The sequence below is a fragment of the Callorhinus ursinus genome, unplaced genomic scaffold (genome assembly GCF_003265705.2).
Source record: "Callorhinus ursinus isolate GAN/ISIS: 27379988/994484 unplaced genomic scaffold, GSC_fseal_2.0 scaffold11, whole genome shotgun sequence".
Lineage (NCBI taxonomy): Eukaryota > Metazoa > Chordata > Mammalia > Carnivora > Otariidae > Callorhinus > Callorhinus ursinus.
The window spans coordinates 17852194-17874654 of record NW_027397073.1 but is presented as its reverse complement, the minus strand read 5'-3'; the positions used below and the strand labels follow the sequence as shown (position 1 = coordinate 17874654).

Genomic DNA, 22461 nt, shown 5'->3' with positions numbered 1-22461 from the left:
GACTCCAAGATCATGCCCTGAGCCCAAGGCAGTCGCTTAACCAACTGAGCCACCCAGGAGCCCTTTTATGTTTCTTTTAATCCATTGGCTTCCTATCAGTCAGTCAGTCAGTCAATCCATCTATCTACTTGTCTCTGGCCACCTCTCTCCTGTGCTTTTCCTTGTGATTTGTTTGTGGTATGAATTGGGGAGTTTGTACTGTGATGATCTGTGCCTTTGTTTTCATTAGAGTGGTGAATCCTGATAATCTGAATTCTAACATGCCCTGTTCATTTGTTAGCCAGAATACTTTTCTAAGGAGAATCTTATCCTTATCACTAGTTGATACCCTGAGCTCTACTTCAGGAATGACGGGATAAATGCTTGAGGTGATTTGTTTTACTTTTTAGCAGTGTTATGAATTTATGGATTAAAACATATTTATGTTGTGATCCATTATAGTTATTCATTTAAGGAGTGTTCAAATTGTTTTGTCTTTGGCCAGTGGGAGCCTCTGTAGTTGACTTCCGAATCCTTTCGAATTGACCACAGTACTCTTTGATGGGTTACTTGCTGACAGGATTTCTAGGTTCATTGTGTGTATTTCCTGACTCATGCCTGAGTCAGCATGTAGGAGCCCCTCATCCTTTTAGTGGGAAATGGTATTTTAACTCACAAACTGAGTGTTAGATGTGTTCTTTGTTATTTGGTCATTCTGGTGGACACATCTACACATTTCTGTTTGGATCTTAAAATATATATAATATCTTGAGTGTATATTGATACTTCCTATTAAATTTAGTACTAGAATTTTTACTTAATTTCTTTACTGTGTCTACTAACCCCAGTTTTTACAACCTTGTTTCTAAATAACATCTCTGTAATCATTAATCTGCTTTTCCTCCACAATAAACATACAGCAGTTCAGAATATGTCAGCACTACCACAGTATGGTTACCATAAACATCGTGTGGTGTTTTCGTATTTGTTTTGCAGTTCTTTTCCTTAGGATATAATTCATTAAAGATGAGTAGTTGAATTATGCTTAAAGTCCCTGGGAATAGCTCCCCTGTGTGATTATACCACCCATGTAATACACATTTAGGTTAGTTTGTTTTCATTTCACTTTCAATTATTTATTTTTTACTTTCAATTTTATTTTATTTTTTCAAATATGTCTTTCAAGAGCATTTTCTAATCTTAATTACATAGGTCAATTTTTAGATTGACATTTTTAAAATGTATTTTTTATGGTGATATAAAACATTTACATAATTCCTAAGTCAAACAACAAAATAAAGTATATTCAGAGAAATTTAGCTTCTCTCTTTCCCTGCGCCCTTTACTTTATTTCCTTGGTCCCTGAAAATAGTCATTACTTTTTAGCTTAGGGATTATTCTCCTGTCCTCCCATTTGTAATATTTATAATTATGATAAAATACATACATAAATTTACCATCGTAACCATTTCCAAGTGTACAATTCAGTAGTGTTTAATATATTTACATTGTTGTGGAACTGATCGCCAAAACATCTCCATCTTGTGAAAGTGACACCCTAACTCTGTACCCTCAAACAGCAACTCCCCTTCTCTCCCCGCCACCCAATCCCTGGCAGCCACCATTCTCTTTCTGTCTTTGAGGTTGACTACTCAGGTACATTGTACAGCCAAAATCATACAGTATTTGTGACTGTCCTATTTCACGTAGCATAGTGTCCTCCAGGTTCAGCCATGTTATAGCAATTGTCAGAATCTCCTTCCATTTTAAGGCTGAATGATATTCCATTTTATGTATAGACCACATTTTGTTTATCCATTTATCTGTCAGTGGACACTTAAGTTGCTTCCACCTTTTAGTAAATAGTGCTGCTATGAACGTGAGAGTACAGATACCTTTTCAAGTCCCTGCTCTTGTTCTTCTGGATATATACCCAGAAATGGGATTCCTGAATCATGTAGTAATTCAGTTTTTAATTTTTTTGGAGAAACTACCGTGCTGTTTTTCACAGCAGCTGCATCATTTTACATTCCTGCCACATTACCAAGGGTTCCAATTTGTCCATATCCTCACCAGCACTTGTAGTTTTTGTTTTATTGATAACAGCCATCTTCATAGATGTGAAGTACTATCTCTTTGTGGTTTTGATTTACAGTTTTCTGGTTTATTAGTGATGTTGACCATCATTTCATATGCTTGTTGACCATTTGTATGCCTTTGGAGAAATGTCTATTTAAGTCCTTTGTCCATTTTTTGATTGGATTATTTGTGTTTGCTGTTATTGAGTTGTGGGAGTTCTTTACATATCCTGGATATTAACCTCTTATTGGATATATGACTTATAATTACCATCTCCCAATCTATAGGTTGCCTTTTTACTCTATTGATTATGTTCTTTGATACACAGAAGTTTTTAATTTTTATATAGTCCAGTTTATTTTTCCTTGCCTGTGTTTTTGGTATCCTATCTAAGAAATTATTGTCCAATATCATGAAGCTTTCCTTCTGTGTTTTCTTCTAAAAGTTCCATAGTTTTGGGTCTTGTATTTAGGTTGTTCAACCATTTTGAGTTAATTTTTGTATATGGTGTAAGGTAGATGTTCAGATTTCACATTGCCCAGCAGCTTTTATTGAAAAGACTGTTCTTTCTTTGCTCCACTTTTTTAACATAAGCAAATACATATATTTATATACCCCCTTTCCTAAATGGTAACATACACATTAGTTTATCTTCACCTAGCTTTTCTCACTTAACAACATATCGTGGAGATCATGTACTAGAGACATCCCCTCTGCCTCTTTATTGGTTGTGTGGTATTCCATTTTGTGGGTGGACCATCTTTTTTCCAACAAGTTTCCTATTGATGGATATTTAGGTTGTTTCCAATTTTTGATATTATGGATAGGGCTGCAGTGAATAGACTTGTGCATATGTCTTTTCATTTGCTGACAGTATATCTTGGATACATTTCAAGAGGTGGGATTGCTGAGTCTAAAGATAAATGTATGTCTAGTTTTGTCAGATATTGCCAAGTTCTTTGCCGTAGGAGTTGTACCATTTTGCATTCTTAGCAACTATGTATAAGGGCCTGTTTCTTCACATCAGTTCCAATGGAGTGTATGTCATACTTTTGGAATTTTGTGACTCGGATAAATGAGAAATGAAATTGTCTTATTTTGTGTTTTTCTTGTTAGGAATGAGTTTTGCATCTTTTCATGTAAGTGTCTTTTGTAATTCAAACTAACAGTTCATATCTCTGGGTCACTTTTACATGGGATGGTTTGATTAAACCTCTATCTATCTATAAGGTTCAAATATATTTTGGTTATTTTTCTTTTTACTTTGCTTATGTGTTTCTTATTTTTCTCATAATCCTATTTACTGACCCCTTGTCTTAATAGTTTGAGGATTTTATGTCATAATTTTGAGAGTTTTCCTTGCTGTAGTAATTCTCCATGTTTTCTATCATTTCCAGTATTGTTTCCCATACATGTCAGTTGGAATTGGTCCTGCTTAATGGTGTGAAGAATGGATATTATCTTTCCCTATATAGCTATCTGCTTATGCACTCCAAAGCACTTACTATATACTAAGTTTCTGTATGTAGTTTTGTCTGTTTTTCTATTTTGTCCCATTGGCCTGTGGCTAATTCACATTTTCGTATTTAGTCACTAAGGCCCTGGCTCTTCTTTTTGAGGGTTCTCTTGGCTATTGCTTGTTTTTCCAAATGCACTTTATAATCAACTTGTTTAGTTCCAGGAGGAGAAAAACCTGATGGCATTTTTATTAGGATTCTATTTAATTTATAAACCAATTTAGGGAGAATTTATAATGTTGGATTCTATCCAGGAACATAGTAATGTCTTTTCATTTGTTCAGGTCTACTTTTTTGTTATTTAGGAGATTTTAAATTTCCCTTGTATAATTTTGGACATCTGTTAATTTGTTGCTTAAGTAGTTAATTTTATTGTTCTTCCATTACACCCTTTAACTGGTTTTTGTTTGTATAGATGGATGCTATTGACTTTTGTTAGTTATATAGCCTGATACTATTATAAAATTTTCTTATTGATTATATAAGTTTTTCCATTGATTCTTTGGATTTTTCAGATATATAATCATATTATTTGGAAATAGAAATAACTTTACCTTTTCTTTTTCAATTACTATGCTTCTGACCACCTTCTCCTATACAATTGTATTAGCTAATATCCCCAACACAGTTTTAAATATAAACTATGAATATAACAAAAATTTTATCATGTAGTACTTATGAATGTATTTTGAAGGTAAAATTTTTCAGTTTGATGTTAAAACTGTACCATTTGGCTAACTCATTAGTGTATTTATAACTGGAATCATACAGATTATAGGATATACTATATAACAATGTAATTTAAATGTAGATATAATGTGTCATCCATAGTTCTCCCAGTTGATGGGATTCCTAAGACACCTATACACAGCACCACTAAAAAATGGTCTCTACTCATCGACTTTACTGGGAGAATATCTGTCTAATTCCATCTCCACTTGAAGATTTCTTTATTACCCCACCATCTAACCCATCCCCCTCTACTCAGGTTGTCTCATGACTTTGGGGATGTAAATATAGTTATTTTTATTTAAAAATGGAGTACCTGGAACCACAGATCTGTATCTACTGATTATATATGTTTGCTCAAAACTACTCAGGTTAAACTTCTCTTTTTTAGAAAACTCAACAAAGACTCAGCTGGTATAGAGAGATTTCTATGATGGGATTTTACTCGAAGTATGCTAATCTTTCTAAAATTTTATTCTCTACTAAAATACTTTATAGTGTGTTACTACTAAAAATTTGGTATGATTTATCTAATATGTTCTGTCATCAAGTTTGCAGGAGGATAGCTTTGTTTCAGTAATTATGTTGAATAATACAAAAGAAGAAAAAAATTGAATACCTGTATATTCGTGCAATGTGGTAGGTGCTTTTACATTCTCATTCATTTTTTTTTTAGATTAAAGTGTGCTAATGAGTGATCTAGGGACACTGGGTGGCTCAGTCAGTTAAGTGTCTAACTCTTAATTTCGGCTCAGGTCATGGTCTCTGATCATGAAATCGAGCCCCGCATCGGGCTCCACACTGGGCATGGAACCTGCTTAAGATTCTCTCTCCTTCTCCCCACCCCTGTGCACATGCACAGGTGCTCATTCTCTCTCTCATATAAATAAAGTGTGCTAATGAGTGATCTACAAGGAAATGCATGGAATGGAAAGAAATTAAAAGGTAAAAAGTGAAGATCATCTCCAAATTTTCTTTTATAGTTCTTTAAGTAGTTTGAAATGTTTTGTTTTGTTTTTAATTATAAAAAGAGAAAGAAATCAAACTGCAGCTATACCCCCAAAGATTGAAGTCTTCCCTCTGCTTGAATCTTAATAGGAGAATTTTATATGGAGAAGAAAAAATTGCTCTCTACTAGTTTTATTAGAGATAAGTGGAAAATTTTAGAGATCCATTTTCTTTTTTTTTTTCTAAAGATTTTATTTATTTATTTATTTGACAGAGAGAGACACAGTGAGAGAGGGAACACAAGCAGGGGGAGTGGGAGAGGGAGAAGCAGGCTTCCCACCAAGTGGGGAGCCTGATGCGGGGCTTGATCCCAGGACCCTGGGATCATGACCTGAGCCGAAGGCAGATGCCTAACTGACTGAGCCACCCAGGCATCTCTAGAGATTCATTTTCTGATTGGTGATTAATTAGTCCCACACAGTTTTAAAAACATAATTGCCACAAAGCAGATATAAACAGGATATATAGGAAATAGGAAGAAGGAATTAATTCTAATTGAAGAGTAAATTCATTAAAATATTCTTTTTTTTTTTTTAAGATTTTATTTATTTATTTGACAGAGACAAAGTGAGAGAAGGAACATAAGCAGGGGGAGTGGGAGAGGGAGAAGCAGGCTTCCCTCAGAGCAGGGAGGCCAATGCGGGGCTTGATCCCAGGACCCTGGGATCATGACCTGAGCTGAAGGCAGATGCTTAACGACTGAACCACCCAGGCGCCCCTCATTAAAATATTCTGATTTCAAATTTCTTTACCAGGTTTGTGATCATTCTCAGAGTACTGTATCTCTTCATTAGAGTAATAGACTTCCTCATTTCCAAAGAAACAACCCCATCTTGTGGATTCATCAGAATAAAGTTTTATTAATTTGTCTAAGAAATATGCCAGCTAAAATGTAGAACAGCCTTAGGTCATTTGACCAAATTGTAGTGTGCACGTGCTCAGAGCATGGCATTGTTCCAGATACTGGATTTTTTTTTTTTAAAAAGATCCCATTTAATTTGGTAGTCTCCATTTCCACTTGGATGTTTATAGGCACTTCAGACCTATTGTCTTTACCAATAAATTCTTTTATCTGTTTTTCTTCTACCACTTTGTGGCACTGCCATCACTTTTATTATATATATATGTCCCAGGGAAATACATACACACTAATTTTGGAAATGTTTCTATAATGTGTTACGTGATGATTGATGGATCGAAGATAACAAAATTTGATCCGTAAGTGAAGAACATTTGAAAAGAATGTGTATGCCAGCCTGATAACATGTGGCTATGTACATATTTACACTGAAAGAATTAAACATATTTTTAAGATATGCTGTGAAAACTCCAGGGGAAATTAAATGGTGGGGTAGAGTGGTTGCAAAATCAGATAATCCTGCATTCTCATGACACCAAGTGGATTGGAATTATTCCTTTAACCTGTCTGGAGCATGGTTCTTTTTTTGTTGGCATTCTCTGTAAGAGTAAATTGATCTATTTTTGTGAATCTTCTCAAGTTTCTTTAGTGGTAGTTTATTTTCAGTGATTCTGGACTACCTTTCCTGTTGCTTCCCCACCCCTGGCCACCTCCCACCATCAGACTAAGGGGAGAATTTTTGAGTTCTAATGCAGGAGTGACTGCCTAATTTAAAAACATAGTTAAAATTTTTTTTATTTGTGGGATTAGGTTAAAAAATGAAAGTTTTTATTCTCTGCACATTGTAGTTTCTCCACTATCTTAGTACTCATCTGACTCATTTTTCATTCTTTTTTAACTTTGTTTGCAAGTTAATTCTTTAAAAGCTCTGCCAGAGGCAATGATTGGTGCTCCCTTAGTTAATTCAACTTTCCATCCCCCTCTAAATCATTGGTTAGATATGAATAGTCTTTAAAATGAATTGTGAGTTTTAATCAGTGTAATGTAGTGGAATAATGATGTGCTTCTATAGATGCATTATGCTCATTACAGTGTATGAATGCTCATATCTTCAGCAATTTGATACCATTTTGTCATGTTTCCAGGCTGAAGTAAGTACTATATTTCATGTACCTGCTTACTTAGTTTTCTTTGAGGATTACCATTTTACTTCTTTCTTTATACTCCATGTATGAATATATGTTTATATTTTGAGACATAATTTGTGTTTCATTATGATAATGAAGCCACACAACCTTCATAAGTATAAATACATGTAGTATGTACTGTACTGAGATCTTCGTGGGGCCAAGGTCCACCGCCTTATTTTTGGTCCCCACATGACCCAGCACCAAGCCCTTAACTTAGCAGGCACTTAACTGAGGAATAAACTTTTCATAATACCAATTTGTTGCTCAGATTATTCCAGCATTGGCTATAGGGAGCTCCCTTAAGTTGGCTTCAGTGTCATTTTGATAGGATTCTAGATTTTCTTTTTTAAAGTACTTCCTTATTTTCTGACTTAGAACAGGCTCCTCACTCACCTTGTATTTTGCCTGCCCCAGTCCTAGACTCAGCTCTTTCCCTGAGGGTGCCCTGGTTCCCTACAGTAGAAGTATTAGAAGCTAAGATCTGGCTGCTGGGTGTGCTTGTTTTCCTTTCACTGCTTCTAGGTCCTCTGACAGGGCAGAACTGGAAGATCTAGATGTGCACACTACTAATGCGTGTATACCCACATACCTGTAAGGATTTCTCTACCTGTCTATATATTCAAACGATATGAGTTCACACCAATATCTCCCATTTTAATCAAGCAACACGGGATTCAGTCCAGTCTAGCCCTTTTGCTTATGGGTAATTTTTTTCTCTGAACGTGAGAAACCAGACTCTCATTATTTACAATAATAGACTTGTTTTTTCAACCCTGATAGATACAAAAAGTAATTTAGAATTGAGAACCTATACCTCTGTGAAAAACCAGTTTACCATCTGGAACACAGTATTTGTGTACAGTTCTTTTTGTCTTTAGTTAGCTTCACTCTGAGCAGTGTTTTGGCCTGTTTTCCAGCTACCCAGGTCAACTCCTTTTTCCTTTACAGCCTTCAGTGATGTTATGTCATACATTTATAATATAGTTATATTCATCCTACAGTTCATTCTGGGTTCTCTGGCATTCTGGTTAATCCATTATTTTTTCTTTCATTTGCATGCAGTGAAGTTTACTCTTTGGGTGTATAGGTCCTTAGGTTTTGACAAAGTCAGGTATCTACCATCACAGTACCATTCAGAACATTCCTAACACCTTGGAAATTACCTTTTGTAGCCCCTTTGTAACCAATCCCGTCCCCACCAACCAACCCTTGGCAACTGCTGATCTGTTTTCCATCCATATAATTTTGCCTTTTCCAAAATTCGGCATAAACGGAATCATACAGCATGTAGCCTTTTAGGTTTGTTTTTGTTCACTTAGCAAAATATATTTAAGATTCATCCATATTGTTGCATGAATCAGTAGGTCATTCCTTTTTATTGCTAAATAATGTTCCATTATATGGGTGCACCAAAGTTTATCCATTTACCTGTTTCTGGACATCTGGATTGTTTCCAGATTTTGGTGATTATGAATAAGCTGCGACAGCTATTCATGTTCAGGATTTTGTATTATTGTGAGATTTCAATTCACTTCGACAAATATCTAGGATTGGAATTGCTAGACCATATGGTAAATGTGAGTGTAATTTAAAAACTGCCATACTGTTTTTCCAAAGTTACTGAAACATTTTACAATGCTAGTAGTTATTCCTGTTGCTCTGTATCCTTACCAGCATTTGATGATGTTAGGCTTTGTTTTGTTTTGTTTTGTTTTCTTTAGGTATTTTGTGTTGAGTGTAGTGGTATCTCACTGTGATTTTAAGTTGCATTTCCTTAGTAACTAATGATGTTGAGCAGGTTTTCACATGATGATTTTCCATCTTTTTTTAAAAAAAGATTCATTTATCTTAGTAAGCAAGTGAGAGGAGGGGCAGAGGGAGAGAGAGAATCCCGAAACAGACTCCCTGCTGATTGCAGAGCCTGACGCTGCTGGATCTGACCCTGAGATCATGACCTGAGCCGAAATCAGGAGTCGGATGCTTAACCGACTGAACCACCCAGGCACCCCTGTTTTCCATCTTTATATCCTCTTTGGTGAAATACCTGATTATGCCTTTTGCTTAGCTTATTTTTTATTAGGTTGCTTGTTTTCTTATTGTTGAGTCTTAAGAGCTCTTTATATATAATGGGTACAAGTCCTTTGACAGATGTATAATTTTCAAATATTTTCTTCCAGTCTGTGACTTGTCATTTACAGAATAAAAGTTTTTGATAAAGTCCAATTTATCAGTTTCTTTCATGACTTATGTTTTTGGTATTGTATCTCAAAACTCATGGACAAACCCAAGGTCATGCAGATTTTCTCCTAGAAGTATTACATTTATCTTATGACTTAGTATTTTCATTCATTTCTCTCTGTAAGTAGCATTCTTGCTTGTTCCATCCTTTTTAAACTATAACATATCTTTTAGGTCATTAACTTACTATCTGTACTTAACACCTCTTAAGAGTTTGCCTATAATCTAAATCTAAACAAGCTACTTATTTATTTATTATCTAGACTGAACATGTCTTATGGGTTTTATCCATCTGAATGTTTTTGTTATCAAAGAAGAACTTAATATTCTCAAATAATGAAGTCAGAGCACATCACAATTTTTAAGTTATTGTGAGTAATTATTGAAATATCACAAATGCCTTTATAGTGTGATCTTATAGCATTTTGCTGCCAATTAAGTGTGTCACCCACTAGGATATTAAAACAAGATTCCTTATGTCTTTATTTTCAGATACATTAATTGTTGTGTGCTAAGACATTAAGGGGTCAAAAGCTTTCCTACTCCTGTGTGTATGTAGATACTTGAAAATTACATAATTCGGCAGTAACAAGTAATCGTAAAATAAATTGGTTCTTTGAAATGTAAATATTTGTTCTGTTTTTGCCTTCAAATGGCTTATATATAAACAGATGTCGTAAGATATCTAGAAATAATAGCTCTAAAAGCCGGGAAGTGATGCTTAATCAAGTTAAAAAAAAAGATATAAATAAATGGGTTCATCAAATAGAAAAAAAAAAAGTTGGGAATATTGAATCCTGGAAGTAGTAAAGTACTTATAGAGAAAAAGTAAATAAAATAAGCTAAAATTCATAATAACAAAAGTAATGGTAATACTATTAATTATGGTGCTATTTATTGAGCACTTACTACATCCTAGGTGCTGTGCTAACCTATTCCCCTTATTATCTGTCTTGAATTTAATAGGTAACACATCACTGTGGTTTTTAAGTTTTTTTCTTTTTAATTTAATTTTGTTGTTAATCACCATACATTACATCATTAGTTTTTGATGTAGTGATCCACGATTCATTGTTTGCATATAACAGCCAGTGCTCCATGCAGAACGTGCCCTCCTTATAATACCCATCACCAGGCTAACCCATCCCCCCACCCCTCTCCCCTCTAGAACCTTCAGTTTGTTTCTGAGTCCATAGTCTCTCATGGTTCATCTCCCCCTCCAATTTCCCCCCCTTCATTTTTCCCTTCCTACTATCTTTTTTTTTTTTTTTTAACATATAATGTATTATTTGTTTCAGAGGTACAGGTCTGTGATTCAGCAGTCTTGAGGGTATTCTGCTAAGCGGAACAAGTCAGTCAGAGAAAGACATGTATCATATGATCTCACACAGCATTTTGTTTTATCCTCTATTCATTGGCTTGTAAACAAGGATACAAAGCATCTTGGCTAGGTTGCCAGAAGTTACTGCTTTTCATTTGTTACCTCTCTGAGACTGTCTCCTAGTATCGCTCAGACTCTCTGCCTTCATGATTGTCTTCAAACAGCTGCTTATGGCTCTGCACAAACTGAATTTCTAGACTACTCTGATGATAAGAAATAGAAGTTACAGGGTTATCCTTACTTACCCTAAAATCTCAAATATTAAAGTTTCGTTTATTGTCATTATAGAACTACCGACCCTTGGCAATCTTGTGATTATGTTTACCACCTGTTGACCTGTTCTTTCCACATACCACAATGAAGCCTTCAAGAATAAAAACATACTCCTTTCCTGCTTCCTCTTTTCTCTTAGCACCCTCTTTCTCACTGCCTTTAGGGCTTTGACCTTAAATGTCCTTTTAGCCTCATTTTTGCCTGTCCTCACACTGCTTACACTTCTGCTGCCCAGTTCTGTGGCTACATCAGGATCCTTTAAAATATTGTCCTGTCTACCTGAAATTTTCTTCACTTAGTGTCATTCTGTGATAAATTCCCATACATACTTCAAGACTCAGCTCAGGTACTTCCTTCCCATGAGGTGGTTTTTCACATGTATTCTCTTCCTCACCCCCTCCCAAACAGAGTTAATAGATTTTTCTTTAGATGGACACGATTTTCACTCTGCACTTATAAATCCTTATTTTCTACATGACTATAAGTTTCTCTAGTCTGAAGTCCTTTGTCCCCCCCTTCATATTTATTCCCTTTGCCCAGCATAACCATCATTCAAAAAGAGTTGATGAGTAAATCTTCCTTGTCCTTCTCTATGTTCAGAGCCCCTTCTCTTTCCATGTGTTTTATGTGAAAACAACCTTGATTTTCTCCCCATTTATGCTGTATTTTTTTAAAAAAATCTACATCAGTGGTTTTTTTTTTAAGTGGTGTTCTTTCTTCAAATGAAAACTTTTATAAAATGTGTATATTTGTGTACATGCACACATATACCCACATATAAAAAGGTAAAGATGGGAAGGTTGGAGGTCTTCTTTCTGGAACCACTAGGGAACTTGAGAAAGCTCCAAGTAGTATGGTTTTAAAATTCTTGACCTTATTGTTACCTCTGCTTTTCAGTTCTTCCAAATCATTCTTCACATTGCTTTAAGAGAGATCTTTCTAAAACAAATAAGATTATTTCTCATGCTTAAATTTCTTTAATGAGTCCCATGGCCTTACCTCAAATGTTAGCTTCTTGGGAGCTAAGGCTATATCCCTTTCACCTTTGTGTCTGTAGTGCCTGCTATGGGTTTGGTACCCAGTATCCTGGGTGCTCTGTCAATATTTAAGAGAGTGGAAAGAACTTTGCATGGTTACTGATCTTCATCATTCTAATGGCTTTGCTTTACTCATATTGGCAGTGCCAGCTTCTCTCATTCACAACTTTCCCAGTTTTCAGGGCCAGGCAAGTCTTCCTTATTTTAAAGCTCTCCCTAGCTTCTGCAGCATTCATCGGTTTCCCATTCCTTGATTTCTAAAGCAGCATATTGTTATTAGAAAGAACAGCATACTTACTTTACTGTATTTAGTGCACCGTGTTATTACCAACACTTGGTGGTGTAACTTCTGCTTGGGTAACCCTAGCAAAAGGGTGAAAATTCATAGAAGGTTTCAAAGGGAGTTTCTTCTCCACAAGAATATACTTTGCCCAGTTCTGAGATATATAATTCTGCTTATAATTTAAGTTTCTAAGTCATTCATGGTTGTAATTTTAAGTTTATTCTTTAGTGCAGTTGTGTGTTAAGACAGATTTGCCTTTGTTTCTCAACACATTGTAGGTTGAACAATAAATCTTTGTTTTATTGTGTCTTCTGGAACCAAAATTGGTGTTGAGTCAGCTCATAGCCTGCAAATCAAACAGAAGTCTTTGAAAAAGTACATGCAATGAATTAAAAGTATTAGGTGTGATTTTTACTCTGGATCATTTTCAGGTTCTTGGTGGGAAAGAGAAACAATAAAGCTTTATCCTCTTATTATTCTGTTGATACAGTTACTGTGTTTTCTATTCCTCATGTATATTTTGGTAAGTGTTTCTTTTGTTGCTTTCAGAATTGTTTATAATTACATTTTATGTGAGAACAATTTTCTAAAAAAAAAAGTCAAAATGCTAATAGGAAGAATGTATTTCATTTCCTTAGAAATAACTACCAAAATTCATGTTACCAAATGATTATTATATTCTTATTCAGGCTTGAAGACATTGTGCTTATTTTACCTATATTTTTTCATCTAATTACTTTGTGGCCTTTAATAAACTGACTTGTTTTTGATAAATTGAAATGATCTCTATTTAGAATAAGGGGTAAATACTCTCAACATTTCTTGTAGGAAGACTTTTCTCTGAGACATCTGTGCTGTTATATTTTATATTTTTGATGTTATTGCAGAAGGAAAAGTGGATACTGTGTCTTTAATGGAAAGCAAAAGGTTATCTTTCTCTGGCCTTTGTGTGTATGTGCTGATGTCGATGTAGGCAGCCAGACAGGCAATGTGTGCAGAGAGACTAGGGAACCGGCTGTGGATCGATAGAAGTGGTGTGAAGTGAATTAATGCGAGGCAGGCCGTCTGTCTGTCATAAGGATTGTGGGGAATGTGGGGCAGTGTGGTCAGTCACTGCAGAGATCTGCTTCCAATAAATTCAAGCCTTCTGCCTGAAAAGAAACTCTAGGTTCACACATACTCCCTTCCTTATTGTTAAATTTTACTTTATTCAGAGTAAATGTTCCTATCAAATTATCGCCTCTGGTATACTTTAATTGGACCACCGAAAAGCCACGGTTGTGAGAAACTGATGAAATAAAAATACCTGCTATTCTTTCAGATCCGTTTTTCACCCTCAGTGCAAATCTATATCACTACGGGAATGAGAAATTGCATTTTTGTTAATATTTATAAATATCGTGGTATATATTTTCCTGAATCCTAACAGTATTGCTTATCACTTTCATCCATCTAATCTTCAATAAAATAATAAAATTATAATGAACTCAAATGGTTTTATATCCCAGTATGGATTAAAGCACTGTATTTTAAATGTTACTCTATTAAAATTTAGTATTTAATCTTTGATTATTAAGTTAATCACATGACACGGAGATCTTCTGAGTTCCTGTTATTTACCCTTACTCAGATAGCATTAGCCAGTGGGAAAAAAATATTTATGAGGTAATTTATAAGCTTTTGAAAGAGAAATTTGAGAATAATATACCTGATTTTGCTGACGTGGAGAGGTAAGTGCTGTTTTAGTCCATTGATTTTGAAAACTGTATTCCGTATTTACATTTCAAAAAATGTGTTTTCTAAGGTGATTAAAAATATTCCAGACAAATAGGAAAGAGAGAGAGAGTGTGTGTTTGTGTATATATATAATCTCACAGTGAAAGTGATCTCAGTGTTTAGAATCCAGATGACATGGAGAGCTCATAATAGTCTTCCTGTCCTCTGATTATTACTTTGGCTGCCAGCCACACCTCACCCTGCCCCTTTCGCTTGTGTCCAAACTTACTCAGACCTGTTTTCAGTTCCATCCATTTTTCCCTTGTTTTCCTCCTGACTCACAGTGGAGAGCCCATTAATAGATACCTATTGTCTGGCATAATATACATTCATGTTTTTTATTTTGTGAAATCTGGATTTGGGGACTAGCTGGTTTTTTAAGTATCTCGCATCTTTCTATTATTTTTTGTATCTCCTTTGTTACAGTATCTCTCTACTTTATCTCATTATCATCATCTCTTTATTGTACATCTTTCCCCAAAGCTTACTACTTACTCCTATTGTCTTAGTGTATTTAAATAATATAATTTGTATCATGGGACTGAAAGTACTCAGTTCTATTCAAGATGTATTTATGAGATGTTCATTATTGCCAAATATTTTGGGGATACTCAGGAAGTAACTAAGTCTTAAATATTATGGTGTGGTTTGACAAAGAAGCTCACTTACATCAAGTGTGTAAGAAAATAGCGAAGTATGACCATATAATTAATTGACAACTTTTGTAATCTTTATTATTAATATGCAAGAAACTGAGGCTTCCATATAAGTATTTTCTAAGTGGAACTTTTCTTCACATTTCTCAGAAATATTTCATATCTTACTGATAGTGGACAGTAGTAAACTGACTTTTATGCTTCAAAAAGTTTAGTTCTCTATGCCAAGAAGAAAATAAAACAATTTTATCTAGTCTTTGTGTTTCATGGAAAGCAGCATTATATTCTGGCATAATCTTCAGTTCTCTTTAGTGACAGTGATGTAGTACCTTCTGTTTTATCAGTTTCTTTTTTAAGTTAGGTTTATTGAGGTATAATGTATATATAGTAAAGTTCACCTTTTTTCAGGAATTGTATTGTTCTTTGGGTTTTAAGCAAATATGAATAGTCCCGTCCCCACTTCCTCAATCAACATAGAGATTATTTTTGGAGCACCCGGCTGGCTCAGTTGGTGGAGTGTGTGACTCTTGATCTTGGGGTCGTAAGTTCAAGCCCCACATTGGGTAGAGAGGATTACTTAAATAAAATCTTAAAAACCCCCAAACATAGAGACTGTTGTCATTACTCTAAAATATTTGCTAATACCACTTTGTAGTCAGTCTCTTACCCACACCACTAGCCTATGGTTGCCTTTTACAGAATGTCTGCTCTGATGTCAGCCTGCTAACATAAGATGATACCATAACATGTAAAATACTGTGGAGATTAGAAATAGCTAAGCTATGACTAGGAATTTTTTTAAATTCCTTCTTTTGCAGATAATGATTGCCATGCTTAGAGGGATTAAATAATAGCTCTGCTCATCTTTTGCCCTAACTGTATGATCCAAAAGTTCAAAAGGAAAAGCTTCTATCATTTCCTCAAAGTGAACTGTTAAAATTAGTTAATGATCTGCAACATTTCTATTTGACAGTTGATGGTAGTAATGTGGTCTTCCCATTCTCAGCTTCTCTTCCCTTGTGATCTCCCAACAGAAGTTAGGGATCTTAGGTATTTTGTTAGCAACCCAGTGTCCAGTTTGAAGTTAGGACAGTTAACTGGTCTTTAAAAAAGTGAAATATATGTAATTTTGAGGTAACCAAACCAATGTCTTTTTATTGATTGGTACCAAAACAACCAGATATTTTGACTGTGAGTACTAACAGAATGAGTTATACAAAAGGTCAAAATCAAGAATATTAATTTTAATATTATTAATATTTAATTTTTTAAAAAATTAAAATGGAATATTACTGCTTCCTCACACAAAATATTCATGGCAAATGTCGTTTTCTTATTGCATAAATGTTCTATGTGGCTCTTTTTCCCCCTTTTTTCTTCAGCTGCATGGTAGAAAAGGTTCCAAGAGAGTATGCAGAAGTAGCATTGTTGCTGTGTTCATTTGGAATGTTAGAAGGCAAACTTTTAAAAAGTAGCATTTTTGAGTATACTTCACATGCCATTAAATTCACCCTTGAAAGTTCACAAATCAGGGTTGTTGTTGTTTTTTTAGCATATTCACAGAGTTGTGCAACCCTCACCACAACCAATTTCTGAACATTTTCATCACCCCCAAAAGGAATTCTTTTGTGTGTGTGTGTGTGAATCTACATATGGTTTCTTTTTTTTTTTAACATTTTTAAAATTTAAATTCAATTAATTAACATATAATGTATTATTGGTTTTAGAGATACAGGTCTGTGATTCATCAGTCTTACATAATACCCAGTGCTCATTACATCACATGCCCTCCTTAATGTCCATCACCCCATCCCTACCCCCCTCCACTCCAGCAACCCTCAGTTTGTTGCCTATGATCATGAATCTCTTACGGTTTGTCTCCCTCTCTGGTTTCATCTTGTTTTATATTTTCCTCTCTTCCCCTGTGATCCTCTGTTTTGTTTCTTAAATTTCACATATCAGTGAGATCATATAATTGTCTTTCTCTGATTGACTTATTTCACTTTGCATAATACCCTCTAGTTCTATCCACATCGTTGCAAATGGCAAGATTTCATTTTTGATGGCTGAGTAATATTTCATTGTATATAAAAGAAATTCTGTACCCATAGTATCATTCCCCATTTCCCCCCACTCCCAAGACCTAAGTACACAAATGTACTTTATAGATTTGTCCGTTTGGGACATTTCATGTAAATGGAATCATAGATGTGACTGGCTTCTTTTACCTAATAGTTCATTTCCTTGTATTGCTGATTAATATTCCATTGTATGAATATATCAGGATTTATCACTTGATAAATTGTGATATATTTATACATTTATTCATCAGTTGATGGACAACTCAGATTGTTTACACTCTTTGGCTTTTATGAATAGTGCTGCTGTGAACATTCATGTACAAGTGGACGTAGGTTTTCATTCCCTGGGAGTACAATTGCTGGGTTATATGATAACCTTTTGAGGAACTGCCAGACTATTTACTGTAGAATTTTCAGAGTTCCTTACATAGGGGCACCTGCCTGGCTCAGCCCTTAGAGCTGAAAAATTAAAAAAAAGATTTTGTTCCTTATATAGTTTAGCTACTAGTCCCTTGTTGGATATGTGATTTGTGAATCTTTTGTACTAGTCTGTAGCTTATTTTTTCATTCTCTTAATGGGATCTTATGCAGAGCAAAAGTTTTTAATTTTGATGAAGTCCACTTTGCCATTTTTTTTTCTTTTGTGGATTATGCTTTTGGTGTCATGTCTAAGCATATATCTCAAAGATTTTATCTTTTTTTCTAAAAGTTTACAATTTTATGTTCTACATTTAAGTCCATGATCCATTTTGAGTTAATTTTTATATAAGGCATGAGCCTTAGGTCAAGGTTCATATTTTTGCCTATGGATGTCCAGTTCTAATAGCCCACCTGTTGAAGAGATTATCTTTCCTCCATTGAATTGTTTTTGCACCTCTGTCGAAAATCAGTTGTGCATATTTGTATGCATCTTTTTTGTGGTTCTCTGTTTTGTTCCATTAACCTAAAACCACATAGTTTTAATAAATTTAACTATATAATAAGTCTGTAAATGGAGTATATGGGTTTTTTCTACCTTTTCCTTTTCCTCCCCCAAAGTTCTAGCTATTCTAATTCCTTTGTCTTTCCATATAATTTTAGAATAATTTTGTCTATAGCTACAAAAAAAATTGTGCAAGGATTTTGATACAAATTGCAGTAAACCTGTATATCAATTTCTGGAGAATTGAAATCTTTACTATTTGTTGAATCTTCCAGTATATAAATATGGTATGTCTTTCCATTCCATTTATTTAGATCATCTTTGTTTTTTTTATCAGTATTTTGTAGGTTTCAGCATATAATTCTTGTATATTTTTGTTTCAGATTTATTTATTTATTTGAGAGAGAGAGCTAGCGAGGGTGTAGGGGGGTCCGGTAGGGGGAAACTGAGAGAGAGAATCTCAAGCAGACTCCCTGCTGAGCACAGAGCCCAAAGCAGGGCTTGATCTCATAACCCAAGATCATGACCTGAGCTGAAATCAAGAGTCAGATGCTTAACTGACAGCCACGTAGGTGCCTCTGTATATGTTTCTTTTAGATTTACATTTAAGTATTTCAGCTTTTTGAACCATTGTTAGTAGTATTTCTTAAATGTAGTTTCATTGCCAGCATATAAAAATATAACTGATAAAAAATTTTTTCTTATATTCTGCAGCCTTGCTAAACTCACCTATTCAGTTTTTTGTTTTGTTTTTGTTTTGTTTTGTTTTTTTGGTCTATTCCTTTGGATTATCTATGTAGACAATCATTTTATCCTTAAGTAGGGGCAGTTTACCTCATCCATTCCAAACTGTATCCATTTTCTTTTCTTACTTTATTACAGTGGCTAGAAGTTCCATTGCTCTGTTAAATAAGAGAGGTGAGTGTGGGCAGCTTTGCTTCATTTCTGATCATAGGAGGAAAGCATTCGGTCTTTCACCATTAAGTACAATGTTACAGATTTTTAGCAGATGCTCTTTATTAAGTGAAGAAGTTCCCCTCTATTTCTCTTTTTCTGAAAGTTTTTTTTTTTTTGATCATAGGTTGATGTTGAATATTGATGGATATGATCAAATGCTCTTCTTCTTCTTTAGCCTGTTAATGTTTTGGTTAGGTTGATTGATCTTTGGACATAGAACAGACTTGCATCCCTGGAATAAATCTCAGTTGATCACGGTGTGTAATTCCTCGTCTGTGTTGTTGAATTCTATTTCCTTACCTTTCAGTTAGGACTTTTGAGACTAAGCGATATCGATCTGTAGTTTTCTTTTTTCTGTTTTTCTTTTCTTTACATTTTCTTTTTTTTTTTCTGTCAAGAGATAAAGGATCTTATAACTTTGTTTTGGAAAGCATTAATCAAAGAACCAGTTTCAGCATAGCTGCTTCTTGGTCTTTGAGCCTTGATTACTTTGAGAAATGCATGTTTGCTCTTAAGCTCTGTCCCAAAGTATTGACTACCCACAGTTGACTAGTCACCGGGCACAGCACAAGAATTTGGCGGGGGGGGCTTGACAGCGTTGATACTCAGGATTGTGAGAGTCCATGAGAGTCCTACCCTGCCCTGAGCAACCCATTACCTGGAAGAACTTCATGGTGAAAAGGATATTGGAGTTTGAAATCAGAAGACCTATGTGTCAGTACTGGTTCTTAGTAGCTGTGTTATGTTGAACAGTTACTTAACCTCTCTGATTCAATGAGATGAATTTAAATGGATTTATAAACTTGTTACTACATAAATACTAGCTTTATTTTTACTGAATCCTTTAATTTTATAGGAAAGGAAAATACCAATAAAAGTTGGTACTATCTAAACTGTTCCTTAATATCTTTTCCCCATTTCTCTGATCGTTTTCAAAATTATCAGGTATTAAGAAACAAGACCAAGAGATTTCAGAGATTTATATTTTGATTTGATAGGACATAATCTTTGATTTTGTGTTTAAGCAATAAATCCTTAGAAATATGGCATTTACCTAATTTCCTCCCCCTTGTGATTATTTTACTGAAAGCCATTTTTAATTCAGTAATTAACTTCATAGTATTTTTGTAGTAATCTCCCTCCCTTTTTTAAAGTTTTATCTTGAAAACCTAACAACAACATGATACTGCAGAGGGATGGCATCATTTGGCATTCATCAGAGACCATTGAATTTAGCACTGCTCATTTTTTTGTTGGAGCAATTCTGAACAAAGTAGTGGTACTTACATGGTGTGTCCTCCTTCCCAATTTGAAGTCATTAGGCCTTGGAACTGTCTACTGGTAAATCCAGTTCTGGGTCATTCAGGTGGTTCAAGACTAAGATTTTCCTCTCTTGATTACTTTGGTAAACCTGAGGCAGCAAGATTGAATTTCACATAGAAATGTTTAAGTTAATACACCCTCGGGAAAAAAAGAAGTCCTGAATGTTTATAGCTTTTGATTTTTAAAATATTTCTATGGATACTATGAATGCAGTTATTGAAGTACTTATTTAAAAGATTGATTAGACGGTTCAGTTTCTAAAGTAACTTCCATTGGTGAAATTTCTGTATTTTGTGATTTAGTAATACCTGTTGATAACCATATGAAAAATATTGAGACGCCGTACTATCCATTACCAAATTAGAAATAATGTAGTGGACAACAAAATATATCTTCAAGGGTGGGGAAATAGTGTATAAGGAACAGACATATGTGTTTCAGTTGGCAAGTTTCCAGATGATTTATAGAATGGAAACTTCTGGCCCCTGATCTAGAGCAGCCATCTGCTTCAGTTAGGTTCTTTCAGTGTGATAATTACCAGATCTCCTATCTAATTCCTCCATAGACAAGAGATAGTATCCACTGTGGGGCAGTGCCTTTCAGGTCTCTTACAGAGACCCAGAGCATTGTCACCATCCTTCCTTCCAGCCCCCAAATTATAAGCTAATCAGTATTAAAAAGAAGTAACTTTTAAAATGGTCCTGCACTTTTTTAGTTCTTTTCTTCCTCTGTGCATCATAATTATGTCTAGATCACCTAAAGTAACTGAAGCAAAAGTGCTGACAGGAATCAAGCAAGAATGTAGTTTACCGAAGCACCCTTCTTCTGTTTTTCCCAGATCTTAGGTGGAGTTAGTAAGGTTTGTACCCATGTGCATATATACATATAAGGAAGTAGAGCACACCTGAAGATTTTGTTCATTAATTTCTGTCTCAACCTAATTGTGGGGAACATATTGTATTTTTTTCATATATTGCATTTGTATCCAGTAAGTAAATTGAAAAGTTTAAGAGTTTTGTTCCACCTTTCTCTTAGTTTTTTTAAAACTAGACCTTGTGATTCCATCTGTTCCCAGCGGGAGTCTCAGCGGACGCCGTGCAGACTGTCAGCACTGCTCCTGATGCCTTGGGGCCAGAAGCCAAAGTCCAGGAGGAAGAGCATGACCTTGCAGATGATGACATCACAGCTGGTAAGCAGGGACATCGTAACATAATCTGGCTGAACTTCTTTGTCCAAAATTGGAAAATGCTTTTAGATCATTTATAAGGGGATTAAATATGTTGGTGGAAAAGGTGGAAACTTGTATTGATGGAGCGTTTAGTTTTATGAGACTCTTTAGTGTCCTTTTTGATCTTGAAGTAGAAAGAAGCAGAACCGTTTATTTGGTCTAGGTTTGCTTATTGTTGCTATAACAATGAACCTGCTGGCTGTGCATTTGATTTCCTGGAGACCTTCTAATTCAGAGGCTAGGATCATTATAAAAAGCCTTGAAACATGTAGAGGAATACACCTATTATGTTATAAAAGGTTTTGCAATTATAGGGTAAACTGCAAAATACTGAAGTCCTAGTGGCAATATATGCAATATAGGCTGTGTAAAGAAACTTACAGATATTCTCTGTACCTATAGTATACGAGCAGGTGCTGCTTTTTAAAGTTATTTACATTGTGTAGATATTGACCATTCTTACCTGTATTATTTCTTACATAAATAAAGGCATAAAGTAAAATTTAAGAAAGCCATATACCACATATGTTCCATATTCTTTATGTTTTGTGTTCACATATGTTCTGCCTATCTTTTTGTAGATTTAAATCAGTTTCAGTTACTGGATCTCCAAATGCATTCAGCTCAATTTCTTTTAATGTACAGAGGATTAAGAACAACCCACTATAAATATTTTTATTGGTATTAAGAATGATAAACTTTTTTGTATGGATGGTTATTAAAAAAATCTGACCATATAAATCTATAATTATTGTGAAGCAACAAATAGTAACTTAATAGTAATCAATAATTCGAAAAGAAGCATGCCCAGAAAACATCAGGACAATTTTCAACAAAAATTTAAAGGAAGAAAAAAAATTAAAGAAAGATTTTTTTTCTTCTAAAGCTCTGTGTGGCAGGTTCTTTACTGTTTTTCATTGGAAGGAAGTTGAGGAAGCCTAATGA

The 22461-nt window shown here is 34.7% G+C and overlaps 1 protein-coding gene across 4 annotated transcripts in view; it reads left to right on the top strand.

Moving 5' to 3' along the window:
- The window catches only part of WDR7 (WD repeat domain 7), a 365699-nt gene that overhangs the window by 147331 nt on the left and 195907 nt on the right, over nucleotides 1-22461 (top strand). For all 4 annotated transcript variants that reach the window (XM_073898127.1, XM_025886347.2, XM_073898126.1 and 1 more), the window contains one exon: nucleotides 21364-21477. In XM_073898127.1, the coding sequence (XP_073754228.1) occupies nucleotides 21364-21477 (114 nt within the window). The remainder of the gene's footprint in view (nucleotides 1-21363; nucleotides 21478-22461) is intronic.